Genomic DNA, 21,256 nt, shown 5'->3' with positions numbered 1-21,256 from the left:
AGAATCTCCTAAAAATCGGGAGGGAAGCTCTAACCACTTGAACTATTCGTCACTCTCAATATATCTATTTGATTAGTACCAGCAAGAATTTTGTATCAAAATATTTCTTTGTATCAAAATTTATCAACAAATACATTCACCGAACTTCTCTTTTAAGATTTCTTAAGAGTAACAAAATTACAAAAATAACTTTATGTATTGCAGTGGATATCTCCAAACTCACTCCTTAATTTAGGGGTGAAACTAACGCGGTTTAAAATCGAACCAAACCGCAAACCAAACCAAATTAGAAATGTGGTGCGGTTTTTTTTCTAATATGGTTCGGTGCGGTTTGAGGGATCCCAAAACCGAATTAATATGGTTTGGTTTCTTTAAGATTTGAAAACCCAAAAACCGAAATCCAAACCGAATTGTGGCCCATATCCAAATTATAGCCTAGCCCAATACTAATTTCTTTCCTACATATATAAAGCCAAAAAATAATAGTACTTGTGTTTTTTTTTATGTCCTAGAATGTCAACCAATGTGGGCGATGTGGAGTGAATGACCAATTAGATGGAGCAAAAAGGAAGAGGATGAAAAATTTCAGTGTGGTTCGGTTTTCTTTTAAAAAACCGAATTTAAAACGGTGTGGTTTGGTTCGGTTTCAATAGTAATATGGTGCGGTGTAGTTTGAAAAATCCCAAAACCGATTTAATGTGGTTTGATTTCGGTTTGGGGTATAAACCACACTGTAAACCGAACTTTCACCCCTACCTCAGTTATCACCGTATATGGTACTCTCTCTATACCTACATTTTTTTTACGAATTTGACTTTTTACGATCTCCAAGACACGTGTAAAAACGTTTATATCTCTATTTCCAAACGTGTAAAAACTATAAAATTTATTATTAATAAATTATACAATAAAACGAATCAAACAAGATCCCCCATGACTATACCTTTTGTAAAATAATATTGGAAAATGCTAACATAGCTCTTAGGGCTACACATAAGTATTAAATAAACACTAGAAAATCTTATAAAGTTAAGAAATCACAAAAATATAAACACTACTTACACTGATTTACGCGTGTTTTTTGTCATGAATTCCTAATTTTATATAATTTTCAAGAGTATATTTAACGCTTATATATAACTCTTAGGACTATATATTGCATTCCAATAAAAATTTATGATTAAAATTTTTGAAATTTAACCCAAATTTTAACAATTGGGCAAAAAGGGACGGATGGAGTATCATCAATTCACCATAGGCCCATAGCAACTCTTAAGTGACAGTCTCATGACCTCATGTACAAGTCACGTGTTAATGGTTTTTGAGTGGTTATTTTGTACAAGAGAAAATTACGAATGTAATTATATAAAAAGACTTGAAAAATAAAAAAGAAAAAGAAAAAGAAAATAAAGATCACTGGAGCTGGAAAAAACGCTGCTTAGCCGGAGACCAAAGAGAAGAGAGAGAAAAAATAAACGAGAGCGGATTCATCACTCAAACACTTCCATTGAAATCATCGACTATTTCCCCAATTCAATTGCAAAAAATGATTGTTTTTCTTCATCAATTTCTGGATTTTAGCTAATTTTTTTCGGAATTTATCATCGAATTTTCGATTTTTGGTGGGGTAGTGGTGGATTTCGGGGAGGGTTTTAGGAAGAATTTAAAAACCCTAGATTCCTGAAGAAATTTCAATTGAAGATGGAAAATGGTGGATTGGCTGAGAAATTTGGCGGATTGAATATTGATAACGCTAAAGAAAGCAGCCTTTTTCAAGTTATGAAAGCTGTTGAAGCTGCTGAAACTACAATTCGTCATCAGGTTCATATTCTTCTTTCTCTTGTTGTTTTTGTTGTTGTTGTTGTTGTAAGATTTCGAAACATGGCAATTGATTTTGTATACGTTAAACTGTTTTAGAAGTTGCTCAATTTTGTTATCTTTTGTTTGAAGCTTTGTGGGTGGTGGGAAATGAATGATAGAATGGTTGATTTATTGGAATCATAGCCGGAGAACTAGATTTTGGTGTTATTTTTTTATGGATGTTATACGTTGAAGTGTAAATTAAGGGCTATCAAACAATTTGAGGAAGCTTGTTAGTTTGATGTTTTTGTTGAGATAATTATGATCACTGATGATAGGTGCGGTTTGAGTGTCGAGGTTGCATTTGGTATGGTTAATGGAAACGAAATGGAATGGAATCGAATGAGAGTGGGAAAAAGGTAATGATAGTCACTACTTTAATGGATTGTTTGGTATTTGAATGGAATGGAATCAAATGAGAAAGGGAGGAGAAAAATTGAGGAGGGTCATGTGAATTGTAACCGCTGAGTTGCGAAGGGTAAAAAGTGGGTGGAATCAATTGCGCTCATATAAAGGAAACTATTGCCTTACCCCTAAACAAAACAATCTATGATGGGAGTACTTTAGTGATTCTGAATTTAGCCCTAAAAAATCTTCATACCAAACATACATTGAGCAATGGTGTAATGGAATCAGAGATGTTGCTTGTTTTGATAGTTTTGGAATCTCTTATTCATATGAATGAATTGTGAAAAGAAGATAGAAGATGGCTAGAAGAACTGACCACCATTTTGGACTAGACCAGAACTCTTATTTATCGTGGGTCTGTAACTCATGATCATATGAGAAAATTTAGTTTAAAATCTTCTTATCATGTAGTGGTTGGTCAAATTCTTGCCATTTTGGCCTTTTAGTTTTGTCTATCGTGGGTCTGTAACTCATGAGCATATGAGAAGTTTTAGTTTAATATTTCTTACCATTTTGGCCTAGACCAGAAGTTTTGTCTATCGTGGGTCGAAGGACCTTACCTATTAGTTGTGGCTTGTGGGAATAACAAAGTATTTAAAAATTAGTGGGTCCTTGTCAAAAAAAGGGGCAAACTAAATTGGTACAAACATAATAGGAAAGTAGGCAAACTAAACTGGGATAGAGGGACTAGTAATTTACTAATGTAAATGTAGATGATCTTACCGATGAGTCAAACAGGATCCAAATCTAAGCTAATATTTGTTTGAGAATTATCGTTGTCATTGATTACGTATAAAATTATACTACCTCCGTTTTTTTTAGTTGACACGTATTCCTTTTTGGAAAGTTTTTTTTTTTTTAATTGACACGTTTCTATTTTGGGCATATTTTCTATGGTGAATGGTCAATTGTACCCTTACCTCTCTCCTGCTCATATATGATTATTAGACCAATCTCTCTCCTCTCTCTATCACCAGACCCAATAAACAAACCAACCACATACTAGTATCGTACCTCACCACCACCACCACAACCACCACCACTTGTCAGTCGTCACCTCTTTCTCTCTCCTCCCTCTGCCTTCAACACATCAAAAAAACCCTCAAATCATTGAACCCACTAGATTAAGATCTCGATTTCAAATCATGTCTTTCCTCTTTAGATTCGGTCGGTGGGACTAGTAATTTCATCCCCACATAACAAACTAATAAAGTGTAGATATGGGATTCTTTGATTCAACTTTTTTAATTGAATTACTGGAACTTTGATTGCAGCATCATATTTGTCATCCTTTGTCATCGTCGTCTACTTTTTCTAGTACGGAATATTTGAGAATTGAGATCTAAAGCCCCTAAAGGTAGTAGCAATTATTGGGCTGTGAATGCTCTTGGATTTTTAGATAATTATCAAGGTTGAGTAATTTTGTGGGTTTTATGTGATGAAGGTAGTGACGAAGGTGAGGCGGTGCTGGAGAAGTATATCTGGCTGATCTAGGTGGTAGTGATGGTGGTGGTGGAGTAGAATTAGTAGATAACTAGATATAGGTGGGGTGGAGTTGGGGTGGGATGGGCTGGTGGTGGCTCATATGTAATAGATGGAGGAAGGAAAGGGAAGGTTAAGTAAGGGTATTATTGTCTTTCACATGTCTATCTCACTTCTCCTAAATATGCGTGCCTAAATCAAACGTGTCAACTAAATATAAACGGAGGAAGTATATGATACGCCTCCCCCATAATGCTTCCTAATCATTAATTGGGAGTGTATGTGATTCAACGTCCTTAGCCATTATATAAGGAAATGAATTTATGAAGTACAAATGCTATGACAAAACCCTTAAGGAAGAGAGGCAGAAAGGAAGAAGTGCAATAATCAACCAAACTAGTAGAACACTAGTAGAAGAGCCTTAATTGTACAATTAATATGTTTGATCTTCAGAATGTTACAAAATGTCTTGGTTTTGTATCTGCTTCTTACTCCTTATCTGTTTGAAATACTTTCTGTTCTCATATTTCTGTAAATTCCACGTCTTTTTTTATTTTTTATTTTTTTTTCCTTGATCTATATATCTTGGAAAACTTTGTAAACCCAAAAAGCCTCTCTGGTGTTATAAAATCTTTCTTTTCCTTGGATATCTGGTTCAAAGACAATGTTTCGAAGTAATCAAGACCGGTTATGAGCGGATGCAATCGGACTGCTAACAGCCCTCGGTGAAATGGGGTCTCATATTTTATCTTACTTTGATGTATTTGAAGTGCCTGAAATTTAGAATCATATCCGTGGGCACGTTGTAGTGGTAGTGTGTTGGCTGTAGTGAACATCAGTGGTTTTCAAAGGTTCATGATTTGTCTCCTAAAATGCTGATTGATCCTATATCTAGAAAATTTCAAAGTACACTGTAATCTTTCTGGAAAACAAATTTTATCCTAGTTTTCTACTTTTTGGGCTTCATTAAAGGTATAGAAGGAGTAGATTATGTTTTCATTTTGCTTTTGTCCTATTAATTTGACTTAATAGATAAATTAATAAAACAATTGCTAATAGAGGTCAATACAGCCTTTTTATATTATTTTTGTATTTGTTCTGTATGTGCATATGAATACTCCTCATTTGTGTAATGTATTCTTCTAGTTATGATAAATAGTTTCAGATGATCTCCTGTATCAACTAATAATAAATGAGTAAGTTATCGTGTCATTCATTTCTAAATGAGTTGGATAGAATCTCCTTCCTATCTTTCCTCACAAAAAAAAAAAAAAAAAGCATTAATTAAAATTGGGCCTGTCTTAATAACTTGCCTTTGATAACGAATCGTTATGGATGGAATTCACACACGTGACAACGATTATGTATCAATTATTGAGGGCCCTATATTATCATTTCCGTAGCGCCTCCATGCTTATTGAGACAGCCCTAAAAGTATTGGGTGAGTGTTTCCTTGTTCGGTCACTTCAGTGTAACAATCTGTACCAAGATTTCTGTTTCTCATTAGTCATGGATTGGCTTCAAGGGAAAGTAAATTCCTTGAGGGAGAACTTATTAATTATCCCCTATAAAAAGATGCTGTTCTTGGGCATTAACTGAAAATTTACTATGATGCTTCGTGTGGGGATTTAGTTGCAACTTTCAAAATCAGAATTAAACCTCCTGATCTCTGAGGATTGTTCCAAACTTCTGTCTCGTTCAAAGCTGTTTATGTTAAAATTGACAAATTAGTCCAAGTTCGATTATGCGTAGATAAACATTAGAGGCATGTTTAAGGTTTTCTGGCCATCCTTTCCCGTCTTTTGTAACTTATATCAGTTATATGTTCCAGAAGCTAATTCTCAGACACATTTTATGGAAGGCTTGAACTCATGAATTAAAATTTCTAATCCACCTTCAATGGTTTATATTTTTCTGCTATTGGCCATTAGCAAGATGAAGAACTTCGGCACTCCCAGAAACAGTGCTGATATTTATCTCCCTGAATTGCTTGATGCCTGTGAATTTTTTTATGCCTGTTTTCAGGAGTCATGGATGTTTACATGAATTTTCTAGCAGGTTGAAGAGAACAATAGGTTAAGGGAAGAGCTTCTGAAGAAAGATCGGGAACTTGAAAATCTTGTAAGTGTTTCCAGCTACATAATTATGCTTGTTGTAGTTAATCGTGAATATGCCCTGCTTCTTTGTTTTTGTAGATTGCCCGATTTATAACCTTTTTAAGTAGGATTCATTTATAAATGATTAGACTCATGAACATTCCATTTTAACTTTATTAGCATCTATCAACTCTCTCCTACTTTGCTATATTATCATGGCTTTGGTTTTTTTTTTTTTTTTTACCTACCCTCTATGCTTCCCAGGCTTTGAATCTGCCTGTGAAGCATGCATGGTGATCTGTCATGTTTCTGAAACGGTCTGACTTGATTGCATTCCTTCCTTCCCCCGTGTAATCATTGGCAGAAACTTGATAAGCCTACAGCTCAGGGGTCTTATCCATCTGGTGAACACATGCAAGGAATAATAAATAGGGTCCATCAAGTACCTCAAATGTTTGATACATCAGGTATTGTCTCTCCTTCCAAAATTTAAGCAAAAATCAGAGTATGAAGAGTAATGTAACTTGGTCGCACTTCCAGGTGGCCAGACTGCAGAAAATGCCAACAACCTCCAGCCTGCATCACCTACACTACACTCTCCGGGCAGACATCTCATGTATGCTTACAGGCTGAACTTATGATTTCGGGTCATAGATCCTTTCCTTTTGTGGATACAATTGCCAATGAGGGATACTCAAATTTCACATGCTTTAAATTTTCTTCCATTTTTTTAAGGTTGCAAAAGAATGGCGAGTACGATCCCAACAATGTTCATGTAGAAAGATTGATGCCAGTTACTGAATCAAATAATCATAGCAACCTTTGGCAGCAGGTTCTTTTCTAAGAGCTTCCCTCCTTTTCTGCTATGATGCTTATGGGATTGAATTGCACTTACCCAATTTTTTTTGTCCCAAAGATCAGAGAGCGTGAAGAAGAAATCATGCAGCTTCGTAAGCATCTAAATGACTATTCCATAAAGGTATGTAAATGTCTTTCCTCAAGACCTTGAATCTGATTCCATAATAAAATAAGTGAATTCTGTATTGATTTATTTGATTGTCCTTTTACTGTTTCAGGAAGCCCAAATTCGTAATGAAAAATATGTTCTAGAGAAGCGCATTGCTCATATGCGAATGGTTAAAACAACTTCAAACTTCAAATTGATTTTGTTTCTGATATGAATTTGTCATTGGATATAACTGAATGCCATAAGCTTCATTGATTGTTTAATGTAGGCATTTGATCAACAACAACAAGATCTAATTGATGCAGCATCCAAATCTCTTTCTTATCGGCAAGATATAATTGAAGAAAATGTGCGCTTAACTTATGCTTTACAGGTAAATCGTTTGTTTGATTAAATATTTGCATTTGGTATTTGTTTTCTTTGTGTAAGTTCTTGGTTCATGTCTGAACTCATCCTTTTGGGGTTAAGGCTTTGGTTTGTTGAACTGATGCTTTTTTTATGCTTTATGTAGTGGTCGATACGACGATACACATAGTTGAGCCTGTCTTGTATATAAAGCTATGTTTGGCTCTATTTAAGACATTAAATGTGTCTCATTGGATGCCTTTCATGTTCTGCATTTTAATATTTGTGCTTGATCCTCCCATTTTAGAGTTAATTTGACATATAAAATGTTTTTATTTTATTATTTTTTATTGAAGAATTCTGTCAGTCTTGGAAGGTGATATTATTGTAGTAATTGTGACCAGATTTTTTTTTTCTTTTCTTTTTTTTATCCAATCCTACTTACATGTATGAAGTTTAACACCATACGCTGAAGTATTACAATGGAACAATGGCAGTAATTGTATGCACGATATGTCTGTTTAAACCAATCCTAATTATGTGTATGAGGTTTGACCCCATTGCTTTTTCAGGATGTGCAGCAAGAGAGGACAACTTTTGTGTCATCTTTATTGCCTCTTCTTGCAGAATATTCTCTTCAGCCACAGGTATCAGATGCCCAGTCTATTGTTAGTAACGTCAAGGTATGTGTTTCCTGTAAATTTGAGTTTCTGTCTCTTTTGAAGCATTGCTGATTGTTGGATTTATTTTGCTGTAAGATGGGATACAACACAAACTGAGGTTTCCTAATGGGCATTTTAGGGTTTTTTGTATGACGTAGAAGGGGAATTTTGAACTTTTTGATGCAAAAATTAGTCATACATTAAGATTTGTTAGAATGCAGCTTAACTACCTTCTTTTTCTGGACTTTCATGGCTCAATTATGTATGCTTTGAGTACTTTGTAAGTGAAAAGATGAAGGAGTATCAAGCATGATGGCTTGAACATGTCTAACACTAACATTCGATAGGTCCGGTCCAGAGAAAGGAGACTGGAAATCATGGTATAAAGGACATGTGGTCTTTGGACTGTATAGTATTGGATAGGGACGAGTGGACTAGTATAGAACGATCCCTGTGATCAATTTAGGAGGATGGCATCTTGGTCCATGACTGATTTTTTTTCAAAAAGGAATCAAAATGATTGGATGCCACCATTACTAAAATCTACTTTCCAACTGATTTGAGAAGATTCGATTTTTACTTCGACAGTTTTGTATTCAGGAGATGGGTGTTGATCCTGAAGATGGTGACTTGATGGTTTTGCTGCATGTTGATGAATTTTCTGTTTCTTTCAAGAGCATAATTTTCTGTTTTTGTGGCTAGTATGATTTTAGGGGGGGGGGGGAGGGGGTAGGGAAGAATCATTCGCATTGGTAACCTGTATCAGCAAAAGCTTGAATAACAGACCTATCAGTGTGCTGACCTGACCATCATGATTGGCATCACCATGTCAAGGTCTTATGAAGTAAAGTGAGCTTGTTTTTTCTCTTGCTGTGTGTGTCCTTTTTGTTTTCCTTTTTTTTTTTTTTTTTTTTTTTTTTTTTTTTTTTTTTTTTTTTTTTTAAAGGAGTTTGGGAATAGCAGATCCAAGTTGGCATGTCTTCCCTTTTGCTTTATACTAATAGTGCCCTCCTTCACCGGTGGTTTGCAGGTGCTATTTAAACATCTGCAGGAAAAGTTAATCATCACTGAGGTAACCTACAACTGTTTGACCTCCATCCAGAATAAGTGATTTGAGATTATGCCGTTTTTTCTTTCCTTCCTTCTCTAAGGCAGTATATAGCATATTTTTAGTTTCAATTTTGTCAATGCAGGATTTAGTAGTTTTTTCTGATGGTGTTCTGTGTGTTTGTCTTCTTGTGCTGACAGGCAAGATTGAAAGAGTCTCAGTATCAACTGACACCATGGCGCTCTGGTGGGACTAGTCCTAACTTTGCTGCACATTCCCCTGAACATTCCAGTGGCGCAGCACCTACTTCAGTATGATCACATGTCTACAAGTCACTTATTTTCGTAGTTTCATGATCTTTTTTTAATATCATGCATTTTCTGTCAGAGCAAAAATGGGCTAGAACTTGTGCCTCGTCCTTCATATTCTCCTGCAAACATGGTAAACTCTGATGGTCAGATTGCTGCAGATTGGAATTCTAGGGGCCAGCACGCCATTCAAGCTGATGCAAGCGCTCCTTTTACACAAAATGCAGAGTTAAGCAATATGGGGAGGTATTCACCTCTTGCAAGCAGGTGAGCCTGCTCAAATGAAGATTGCCACTGAACTGTGAACAATTACAACCATCTCTTTAGTTGGTGGGTCCTGTTTTCATTTGAAATTCTGTTGGTTGATTTAAGGGCATCTCAGAAGTAAAATGTTACAGTCCTTATAGCCATTAAATAAACAATAAATAATTTTGTTTTGTGTTTGCTATTGCAAAGGCCAGGATTTTATTTTGGAGTTTTATATAAGTAGATTGTTGTCATCCGTAAAGTTATTTTACTGCTGTTTGTTTTTCTTTTCTCGTTCATATTTTCTAGATTAATAATAGAGACTTCTCATGTTTGCATGTCAAAATGCTATCGACTTTTATTTGTCTTCTTTTTTCTTTTTTTTCTTGAATAACATAGACATTGATGCTGATATACCATTAATTTTTTATTTAAATTTTGGGGTTTTCCTCATGTCTGCAACAACTTCTACTTTTTGTGCGTGAGGAGCATTTGGATCTGCTTTTTTAGATATGTTTCTTCCTTGATGAGTGTCCACTTAGTACTTTTAATACATTATTATTGGTGCTTTCTCCATTTACTCTTTGTTATTTTACCCTTACCATGCTTTATATGTGGAAATTTTATCCTGGGGTAGCTGTCTCTTCATCCATTAATGGTGGAATGGGACTTGGCTACTTCTTAAGGGAGAGAGTGCATTGATTAGGATCTAAGGGATGAGGCTGTGTAGATCTGGACATCTCCATGCTTCATAAGGATCAATGTGGAGTTGTTATTGTTGTTGTTTTGAAAGTTTTTTTATGTTTAGATTATATTATATTCTTTATATATATCTCCGTGTGTGCTTGAAATATCTTGTACGGTTTCTTAAGAATTTAGGTTGGTGATCACATCTTTCTCTTATGTATTGGCATAGTTTGGTTAATTTTTTGCCTCCTATTTGACTTTAGGGATCCAGATACCCATGATGCACCAACACAAGTTTCTGTCAGCCGTGATGAATATCATGCTACGCCTAGACAGGTCAAATTTAAGGATCCAGTAAGTAGTTCTGAGGTATACGGAGCTGCTGCAGAGGGGCAATATCATGAAAATGAAGATGCATCGACTTGGAATACAGGGACCTCTCCTTATTCCAACACAATTGAGGATCCTAGTTCTTCCTTTCCTTATCTTCAACCAGTTCCTGAAGAGCCTTCATCTTCTTTCTCTGAGGGTAAACCTTTTGTGGTTTCTATGTTTGATTCATGTTCAACAAGTATGATGGCTTATGGATATTGTTTGTCATGTTGGAATCTGCAGCTGCTGATGATGATCCATTACCAGCAATAGAGGATCTTCAAATATCAGGTGAACCTTATCCCGGGCGAGAGATCCAAGCGTGTGGCTTTTCTACAAACGGAACAACCAGCTGTAACTTTGAGGTCGTTCTTGAGACCTTTATTTTTGAGATATAATTGTTAGAATTCTTCTTTGAATCTATTTGTAAAGTTACTTGTTTGGTATTGAGCAGTGGGTGCGCCATTTGGAAGATGGATCTGTGAAATACATAGATGGTATTTCTGCCTTGTCTCTGCATTTTGTTTTGTCTTTTATTTTTCATTTTGTACTCAGAAATTTGCAGATTTGGCAACTCACGAACTTTTAAATATCAGGGGCAAAACAACCGGTCTACCTTGTCACAGCTGATGATGTGGAGACATATCTGGCTATTGAAGTTCAGCCTTTGGATGACAGAAAAAGAAAGGTAACTTTTTTTCTTTGGATGTTACTGCTGATGGTTGTGTTAACCTTGTATAGATTGATACTTTATGGTTAGAATTTTCATTTTCCTGCGGTACTATCGGACACTTATTTTTCATTTACTTTCTTTTTATTTAATTCTCTGTTTAAACTGCAGGGGGAGCTTGTAAAGGTTTTTGCTAATGAGCACAGAAAAATCACTTGTGGTAAGATATTAAAAGTTGTTACTTTAATGGGATTAAATCGATCAGTCTTGTGAATTTGTGATTGTCTCTTTGTTTTTCTATTCTGTTGCGTGCTGATATGACTCTATCTCCAATATCTTTAGTTTAGAGGTAAAGGTAATTAAAAAAAATAGGGGCTGTGGTTTTTGGAAGAGGGGGGAGGGGGGTGACACCGTGCACACCTGTTAATGGTGTATGCTAAAAGGATAGAATAGGACTCTTCTTCAGCCGATCTTTATGTACCACTAAGGTTTTAAAGGACTGATATTTACTGAATCTAACCAATTTTTATTGAATGTATTTATTTGAATGTTCTGTTGCCTTTTTTAATTTGTTTTGTTGATTGTGGGTAGCTGCATTACCTATTAATCTTTTTATAGCTAGCTAAAAACTTCTTTATTGATACAGATCCTGCCATGCAAAGTCACATAGAACAGAACTGGCGGAATGGTCAGGCCTCTTATAAAGTATCAGTATCGGTATGCCCGCCTTCATTTTTTACCTCTCAATTTTTTATTTGGTTGTTAATTTGCTATGGATTCCACTTTCATCTTCAGCAAAGTTATATACTTCGTACTAAGATTGTGGGTTATACTGGTGCAGACAGGTTACCTTGACATATGGGAGCCAGCTACTTTGACTATTAAGCGTGAGGGTTATAGTATCAAGGGAAGTGGATCCAACAGTCTTGCTGTCAATGAGAAGTTTTTACCAGGAACCACTGTATGTTTTTTTTTTTCCTTTTTTAAAAAAAAATAAAATAAAATTGTTTTTAATCTAAATTTTCTCTCATCGTCTTTAATGCATTTGCTCGAGATTTAAAATTAAATTTTTGGATAATGTTTGTAGACTTTTTTCATGAACCACTGTTGTTTTGCAAGCCATTTGCCTTTGAAGTTTTCAAATAGCTTCAATTGGTGCTTTAACAAGAGATAGGTGCCCATTTTTGTGTGAAGTTGTGAGACTACAAAATTGCAATCCTCAAAATCTTTCTTCAGGCGTGTGATTTTTATGTGCTATGAGAATCATTTGATGGTCCTGAAAAGATGGATTCGAGATAGAGTAAATGAGTAAAATACTTTGAATTAGTTGTTTCACTCTTAGTTGACTTGTTTGCTAACTTACAACTTTGTCCATTATTATCTTTAATTATCTATTAGTAAAAATCATAAAAAGTTTATATCTCAAAATTATTATTGAGATAAATCCAATTACATTTAGTCACATTTGTTTTAATACATTGTGGTCAAAATGGGGTTATTGAGTAATGCTAAAGATCAAAGTGGAACAGCTCTAAAAAAAGGAAGTATATGGAAGAATTGTGGGGAATAGCCTTTATATATATTACATTTACATTGTTTGAGTTATAGTTAGGACAACCTTTTTTCTTTGATAAATGTTAATTCTGAGTTGGGAGTTAGGTTGGAGGAAGATTTTTTTACCCCTTGTATCTTGTCAAACTGTAATAGCCATTTCCTTGATAAGTGAGATGAATGAGCGCTTAAGAGCATTATTTTTTTCATCTATGCACTTCAAATATATGGGATTTGTCGGAGATAAGTATTAGCTTTTCCATTTCTGTAATTATTTCTTTAGAGGGATCAACTTTATCTTAGACGTCAAGAAGGCAACTATATGAGTAAATGACTTTACCACACTAGGAGTACTGGAGTAGTGCTTGGTACTAGCCTCCTGCTGTGACTAACCATTGATACTTTTGTTTTCCGTATTAAAAATAGAACAGCTAGTCACGTCAGTTTTTTGTTAAGCAACACAAGCAAGGCTTGCAATGTTTGTGTGAATGTATCGTGTTTCCATGAGATGAGCGTTATTTTATCCATTAATTGTCAAATCCTTGAGGGACTGATGGAGTACCTTTATCATCCAATCCCTCATACATATGTAGTATAACAAAAATGTTAGCTTTTTTTTTTATTATTATTATTTTATTTTTTTTATTAATAAAATGTTATCATAAAAAATAACAAAAATTTGCTTGGTTACACAGAACAATATATATGCGGTGCTCCATATTATTTGTTTATGAAATTTCATAATTTTCTGTAAGATGGAAACTTTGAGCCTACTGTTGGCTTTCTGATGTGTTTGCTTATGTATTTATAAGATCAAGACCCCCAACCAAACACCCCTTCCCCTAATTTTCCTGTTCTTCGGCATCCATTTCTGATGAGTACTTTATGCAGGTAACCATTACCCATGGACACCTTCTCGAGTTTTCTATATTTAGTCCCAGTGATGTTGAGCATCTCATGCGAGCTGAGACTACCATAACAGACATTGCTAGGTATTGCCCCAGTTCCCGTCTTCTCATAATAGCTCCAAAAAAAGAGTTATTGACTTCTTGTTCGGGTGAATAAAGAAGCATAAATGAACACTCCCATTCCCAATTTTGCTTGAAGTAAGATAAAATTCAGGAGGGGAACTTCAGTTTGTATAAAAATGTTCTAATTCAAGCTGGAAGTGAGATACACTAAAGTGGACTTACATATATCCATGTTGCCAGAATTATATAAATTTACAATTTTGTTGGAGTTATTTTGCATACTTATGTGGCAAAGTAACTTATTATTAAATAACCATTTGGTACCCCTCCTCCCCAAACATGCACACAGTGAAACACATGCATGAAAAATTATATTGTTAACTTGTTAAATTTTAGGCTTTATTTATATATTAAGCTTTGTTACTTTTGGTTTTGCAGTATGAGAGATACAATTGTCCTCACGCTGAAATTATTCATCATGAAGGTGTGCTCTCCCTTGTAATTTGGATATGACTTCTTTAAAAGTTTATTTATACTTCATCTTTGTATATATTTTTTTGATAAATATAGTTAGTTGCACAATTATATAAACCTGAGATACCTCATCGCTTTGTATTATCATGTTTAAGGCCTGAATAGATTAATTCTGAAGCCATATTTGGTGAGTGGTGACTATAGTAAGCCACTGCTAGGTGATTAGGGTTAGTGCTGTCTTGCATGTTTCTTCTGCTTAGTGTTGCTATCCTGCATGTTTCCTGTTCCTAGATTGCTGTCTTTTGATGATGGCTATCACCTTTCCATACTTAGCTTTAGTAAGGCTCACTGTAAAGTACAAAGATAAATCTCATCTATATGAATAAATAATTACTAATTTATAGTAAATTCAAAGCTCAGCAAAACTGGTTTCAGACAGTTCAGCTTCTTGAATTTTGCAGTCAAATTTGACCACAGAAGATGGATATTCAATTGATTATCCAACAAAAACAGCGTCTCTGCACTGGCAAGCATAAGGCTGAAAATATTTGGCCCTCGGACCATGCCATAGGTGGAACATTGTTCATTGGACGGGTGATTAGATTTGAAATTTTCAACTTATGACAATTGTGAATCTTCTTTGTGCATCATCCATATATTTCTGCTTGCACCCTTTGTAGCTTAATTACTAAAGAATATGTATATTTTATTTTTCATTGAGGCCCATACAATTGAAAGTGTTGACTATGTTTGAGCTTCTTCAACAGGCTATGCAAAAAGGGAAAGGAAAGAGGAGAAGGATGTTCTTTAGCAAGTGAACGAATTTTTGTATGGGAGGCTCTCTCTCCCTTCTTGGGTGTAAAACAAAGTAAATGGGGTTTAAAAAAGAGTACTGTATTTACTTCAGGGTAGCAGGCTTTTGTGTATCGCAATGAGACTGTAGTGAACATGTAAAGGTTGATTAATGTAAGTTATAGGTTATTCAGAAGAAATGTAATCAATCCATTCTTAACAGTTTGGTGAATATTTGTGTTATTGGAGGTCCTTCAGCGACGACAAAAATCTAGTTTTCGATCATAGTGCAAATTCTATAGTAGAAAGCTCAGCATTATATTGAGGGGAGGTGTGATGGATCGTTTGGTTGCTCCCTATCTTCTACTAGAGAGGATGACTGGTTCTCACGAAGTCTGAGTTTTGTGTTCTCTAAACACCCAGCTAATTAATCATGATTCCCACTCCGACCTAAGGAGTTGAAATTTGCGTTAGTTATCACAGGAGAAGTATAATGAAGCTGGTTATTCTCAATCACGGCATCACCTCTTTTTTGCATCTTTTACATGATTACACCACCGTCCCCCAACCAAGTTTCCCAACCAAGAGCGACTACACTCATTTTTGCAGCCTTTACATGATTACACCACCGTCCCCCAACCAAGTTTCCTAACCAAGAGCGACTACAATGACTACCTAAAACCGCATTAGCATCCCCTTCCACTACCGAAACAAACCCTCCTATCCCCCCCCCCCCCTTCCCCTGACCTGCCCCACCTTCTCTCCCTGTTGGAACTACATAAAATGCCCCTTTTGTCTAATGAATTAGGGGTGGTACCCAAAGCTTGATATCAAATTCATTTTATAAATTTTTTTGCAGTATTATTATTGAAACTACTACTAAGTATATGGAGTAATAATTCTGGTCTTAATGCTACCATTATTTCCATCAACATTAATCATAGTAATGTTTATTAGTAACTCCTTATATATGCGTTGTCAATAATCTCAGTTATGCAATGTTAGTAAATCATTGGTATGTCGCTATTCTCGATCACCGTCAACGGCTTTCGATCCGGTGGAGTTTCAAAATAATACTACCTTGTAGAATTTGCATAATCTTAACCATCCTTAAGAATCAAGAATATAGATATATGCATTCTCTTCCGCCACTCTCTCCTTCGAATGAGTTGTGCCTTTTTACTTGCATCAAAACCCGCCTACACGGCTACACCCTTGTATGTTGTATCTACTCCTTGCATCATGAAAAACATAACATATTTTCCGTCATTTACACTTACCGGACTGTCAACATGATTTATACGCCATCCTAGTCCAACATGAAATTTGCGGTGGCGGGGATGGTGGTTGCTTTGCTCGGGGAAGTTAGAGGATGTTGTTGGTTGAGGGTGTTGCATGAGTTATTTTAGTAACTCTTCTAGTAGTGGATATTTAGATGAGATAAGGGGAACATGATATGTTTACAATGAAGATGAACTTGTATCACGACTTTCAAACAATGAACATGAATTTTCAATAAATGAACTTCAATTTTGTCACGACCTTTTGTCATTCGCCAATAATTCTTTTGTAGCAAAGTTTTTCACGTGAAATGAACACATACATTCTTATAAGGCTTCATTTCTTTTATTTTTCTTAACAAAATAAAATAAAATAAAGTTGTCACTTGATAATGTTATACGAAGTAAAAACAAAGAGAAGTCGCGTTGTCATAATTCATACGCAACATTCAATTCGAAACATAAGACGTACACTCCTTTCCATTTCTATTTAGTTTACACACTTCTCTTTAAATGGAAATTAATTTTTTGTAAAAAAAATAGTATTATTTGCAAGAAAAAAAGTGATAGGTCGTATATATAAAATAGGAAGTATGAGCATTTAAAATAAAAAGAAACATTCAAAAAGTGAGTAAATAAAAAAAAATACTTCTTCTATTCCCTTAATATTGCAACAAGGGAGGTAGGCACGGTTTTTAAAAAGATGGGAGAGATAGAAAGAGCTAAATGTATAACCCATGTGATGAGAAGAGTGATAGAAAGAAAGTAAATGCAAACGGGTAGGGTTATGGATTGAACCTAGCCAGCAACAAGGGAGGTGGGCTCGACATGGGCCAGGGTATGACATAATCCATAATCATCTTTACACTCCCCTTTATCTAACACGCTAGATCAAACATAGGCTAAGCCTTAATTAATTATATGTTAATGCATCGTCGATTTATTAGAAAATCAACTCAATCAAAAGCTTAAGTTGACGGTTAAAGCCCAAAATTGATTTGTATACTCTATCATCTCTCCTCCGCTAGTATAAGTTGAGTGTTGAGTCACAAATAAAAATGCGTAAAGAAGATGAAAAATACAGCATGACATGCATGATATAGATAGAGAAAAAGTCAGGCCTTGTGGATCGTTCTCTTAATAGCTAGCGCGTTCGAGGGTATACGATACACGTTATTATTTGTATACATGCATATATAACATATATGCGTAAATAATATTGATCCCACGGTAATTTACGTGAGACCACTTTAATATTTCATTCCAAAGTTATATGCAGCATTTAATTCGACTATATCAGGAAGCTTTGTTACACCCTAGCTTGGATGTACCTACCTAAATATGGAAATTTACTCTATCTATTATTTAATATGATACGAGGATTCCTCTCGCATCAACTACTGTTTTTATTTTGATGAATTAGATTTTCTAGGTTGTCATCAGTGAAGTAACAGGCCTTCAATACATCAAAACTTAGCTTTTCGGATTGGAATTACGAATACCAATCATATACGAAGTACTCCACATTCATGTTAGTTTTAGGATTGATGATGTCCGGAAAAAGTTATTACATTATTTGAGTATACGTAGTATATATAATGGCTAGCTAGTTACCGGTTGAACTCTATATGTTAAAAGAATTTTTACATGAAGCGTCGTTTAATTAACAATGATGATATTCGACACTTGTATTATTTTCATTTAGAGAGAAGGTGATAGTTTGTACAAAGTGCGGTGTTTATATTTCCATTTTCCATACCAATAGTTCAATTAATGTCGAAATTGAAAAAACAAACAAAATTTGTGACCAAGTTTATTTTTCAATTATAATTGTAGTTGATCATGTAGTATTACTAGTTGATCAGTACTGAAAGTGTGGCAAAGCTAGCTCTTCTTGTAAAAGAGGCCTTAACTTGAAACTAATTTACTTGAGAGCAAGAGAGAATATGTTTTCAAGCATGAATTGCATTATTATCAAAAAATAAATAGTTGCTCTAGTTAATCTACAATTGCTTATTCAATATTGATTACGTTTATGGTATAACATCATAGGCTACATATCTCAGAGGCAATAATGTTCAAATGCAAAAAAGCTTAAAAATAAGTACTACTAACATAGTTCTATAACTTCTATTAGTATATGAGAATGAATAAGTTAGATTTTGTAGAATAATCAAGGCATTGTTAGCAAAATTGCCTGAATTTACAGCATATTTGGCAACTTAAAAGGAACTCAATAATTAAATCATACGTACATCTTAGAGTAAGATGTACATCATAATCTTTAATTAAAAAAAAAAAATCTAAATTAAATTGAAATAACGTAAAATTGTGATAAAAGAACATGACATGCATTGTGATAAACGAATGAATATAAACCTGAAAATGTGAAAATTTTACAGTAGCCTTTTGAAAAGTGACTACCACAAGCCTAATGATGTGGCATAATTTGATTGGATGTTATAAACCATGCCATCTTTGACTATTCAAAGTTTTTTTAATTAAAACTCTTTTTTTTTTAATTCTGAAATTGTTTTTTTAATTTTCGAAAACTATATTTTATAATTTCAGAAATTCTGTTTTTGATTTCTTAATTTTTGTTAGAAAATCAAAATTAAATTAAAAATCAAAATTAAAAAATTAAAAACAAAAATCGTTCTTCATTGTTCGTTAGTTCTTCATTTTCTTCATCCAAAATCAAAAATTTCATGCAAATTTGTCACTATTATTCACTAATTCGTTCAATGTTTCACTGTGAAGTTCGATCTTTAATTTCGTTCATCAATTTGTTTTGTAGCATTTCGAATTTTTCAGTTTTTGATTTTTAGTTTTTTGTTCTTAATAAAAAAATCTCAACCAAAAATGCATTATTATGTATTTGTTAAGGATAAATTACCCGCATAGGTTCGGCTATATCGCGGTGGTCGGCGGCATGGTGGTTTAGGTTGAATGATTGGTGTTCTTCCGAATGTATGATTGGAGAAGACAACAATTCGTTAATTGTTTTCGTCCCTGTTTAATCCGTAAAAATGTAAATAATTTATCACGAACTTGTTTGTGTCTTAAGTAATGACCTAAACTCTTTTAGGTCATTACCTTTGGAAAACAGTGTTTTATATGTTCTGGTAATAACCTTATTATATTATGGACATGACAAAATATTAGGAGAGTGTCCACTATCTTAGAAGAGTGTAAGTATATGGCAAATTTTATAAAATTAAACATTGCCAATTTTATGTTATAGAATTACAATATAAATAATCATGCGATATAATTAGTAAAATAAGTTAACTTCGTTTTATTTTTGTAACATATATTGCTATCAATATCAAAAGTATAATTAAACTACTTACACTATCCTAGATAGTGGACACTCTCCTAATATTTTGTCATGTCCATAATATAATAAGGTCATTACCACAACATATAAAACACTGTTTTCCAAAGGTAATGACCTAAAAGAGTTTAGGTCATTACCTAAGCCACAAACAAGTTCGCGACAAATTATTTACATTTTTACAGATCAAATAATAGGGACGAAACAAAAAAATGAATAGTTGTCTTCTCCAATCATACATTCGGAAGAACACCAATCATTCAACCTAAACCACCATGCCGCCGACCGCCGCGAAATAGCCAAACACATATGCGGGTAATTCATCCTTAACAGATACGTAATAATATGATTTTGGTTGAGATTTTTAAGAACAAAAACCTAAAAATCAAAAAGTGAAAAAATTCGAAATGCTACCAAACAAATTGATGAAGGAATTTAAAGATCAAACTTCAAAGTGAAACATTGAAAGAATTAGTGCATAATAGTGACAAATTTGCATGAAAGTTTTGATTTTGGATGAAGAACAATGAAGAACAGTCTTTGTTTTTTATTTTTTATTTTTGATTTTCTGAAATCAATTAAGAAATCAAAAAAAGAAATTTTGAATTATAAAAAAACAAATTTGAAAATTAAAAAAAGTATTTTAGAAGTAAAAACTACGTATTTTTAATAAAAAAAATAAAAAAAAAAAAAAAAAAAAAAAAAAAAAAAAGCTTTGAAACGTCAAAGATGACATAGCTTATCTCCAATCAAATTATGCGACATCATTAGGCTTGTGGTAGTCACTTTTCAAAAGGCTACCAAAATGGGATATGTTTATTTATTACTTAGTATTTTAACTTAGTATCTGAACTACATGTTTGAGATCATAGTAAGATGCGTATCATGTACTCGTATTTAAGATTTAATTTACACTTTAGCAAAAGGTCAAAAGAGATTAATTGGTTGAAAATTAAAATGAGGTTGTTTAATTATTATGTTGCATTGATTCAAATTAAGTTACTCATCACATTAGACTATATGAGTACAATTATGGGGATAGTATGTAGAATGTAAAGTATTCCCTCTACTTCTTTTTGTTCTTCAATTCCCATTTGCAATCTTGGCACTATTTAGAAGATCAAACAATCTTCTAAATTACTCTTGATACATAAAATATAGCATAGTCATGTTGGATTTTATTTGATTCCTCTCAATTTAATGAGCATTTTATTAATAATAAGTTGTTATATATATATATATATATATATATATATATATATATATATATATATATATATATATATATATATATATATATATATATTTTGCTAATATTATATCCAATTAAAGTTATTTATAGATAAAGTAATTATATATTTATATCGTATGTATTGAGGCTGAGCTTTTTTAGCCCTCTAATCAATTAATAATTTGTTTTTCTGATTAAAAAAAACACTGTAATATCGGCAATTCAATGTAAAAATTGCATTTAATTAATAAATCTCTCTAACCAAAAACCTAATCCATAGTGCTTTAATATTTTATTTTTCTTTAATTTTTAACGGCAAATTAAATATAACCTAATCTTTTATATAATAGTTAAAACAATCACAAATAATATGATGGTCCAATAATATCTGGTAGGTAGGAATATATGCATATTATGTGTATATATCCCTTTCTAACACGTCTCTTTCGTCCTTCCTTCTTCACTTCAT

At 33.7% G+C, this 21,256-nt stretch overlaps 1 protein-coding gene across 4 annotated transcripts; it reads left to right on the top strand.

Annotated features, from left to right (window-relative positions):
• Window positions 1-1,372: 1,372 nt before the first annotated feature.
• On the top strand, window positions 1,373-15,233 carry LOC110731887. 4 transcript variants are annotated; one of them, XM_021911804.1, is made up of 23 exons: window positions 1,373-1,821; window positions 5,809-5,871; window positions 6,211-6,313; window positions 6,387-6,462; window positions 6,582-6,678; window positions 6,763-6,825; window positions 6,923-6,982; window positions 7,082-7,186; window positions 7,731-7,841; window positions 8,851-8,892; window positions 9,069-9,179; window positions 9,256-9,443; window positions 10,373-10,638; window positions 10,725-10,846; window positions 10,936-10,978; window positions 11,078-11,169; window positions 11,323-11,371; window positions 11,798-11,868; window positions 11,993-12,112; window positions 13,594-13,694; window positions 14,112-14,157; window positions 14,609-14,741; window positions 14,915-15,233. In XM_021911804.1, exons 1-22 carry the CDS (start codon window positions 1,702-1,704, stop codon window positions 14,681-14,683), a joined length of 2,124 nt encoding a protein of 707 aa, XP_021767496.1. In that variant the 5' UTR covers window positions 1,373-1,701; the 3' UTR covers window positions 14,684-14,741; window positions 14,915-15,233. The 4 variants fall into 4 exon arrangements, with proteins under 4 accessions (XP_021767496.1, XP_021767494.1, XP_021767498.1 ...); XM_021911802.1 differs by having other exon boundaries at window positions 5,806-5,871; XM_021911806.1 differs by lacking the exon at window positions 14,609-14,741.
• The last annotated feature ends 6,023 nt before the right edge of the window (window positions 15,234-21,256 follow it).

This window comes from Chenopodium quinoa, unplaced genomic scaffold, assembly GCF_001683475.1.
Source record: "Chenopodium quinoa cultivar QQ74 unplaced genomic scaffold, ASM168347v1, whole genome shotgun sequence".
In the NCBI taxonomy this organism is placed as follows: Eukaryota; Viridiplantae; Streptophyta; class Magnoliopsida; order Caryophyllales; family Amaranthaceae; genus Chenopodium; species Chenopodium quinoa.
Note: the sequence above shows the minus strand (reverse complement) of the source record. Positions and strands in the feature narration are given on the sequence as shown.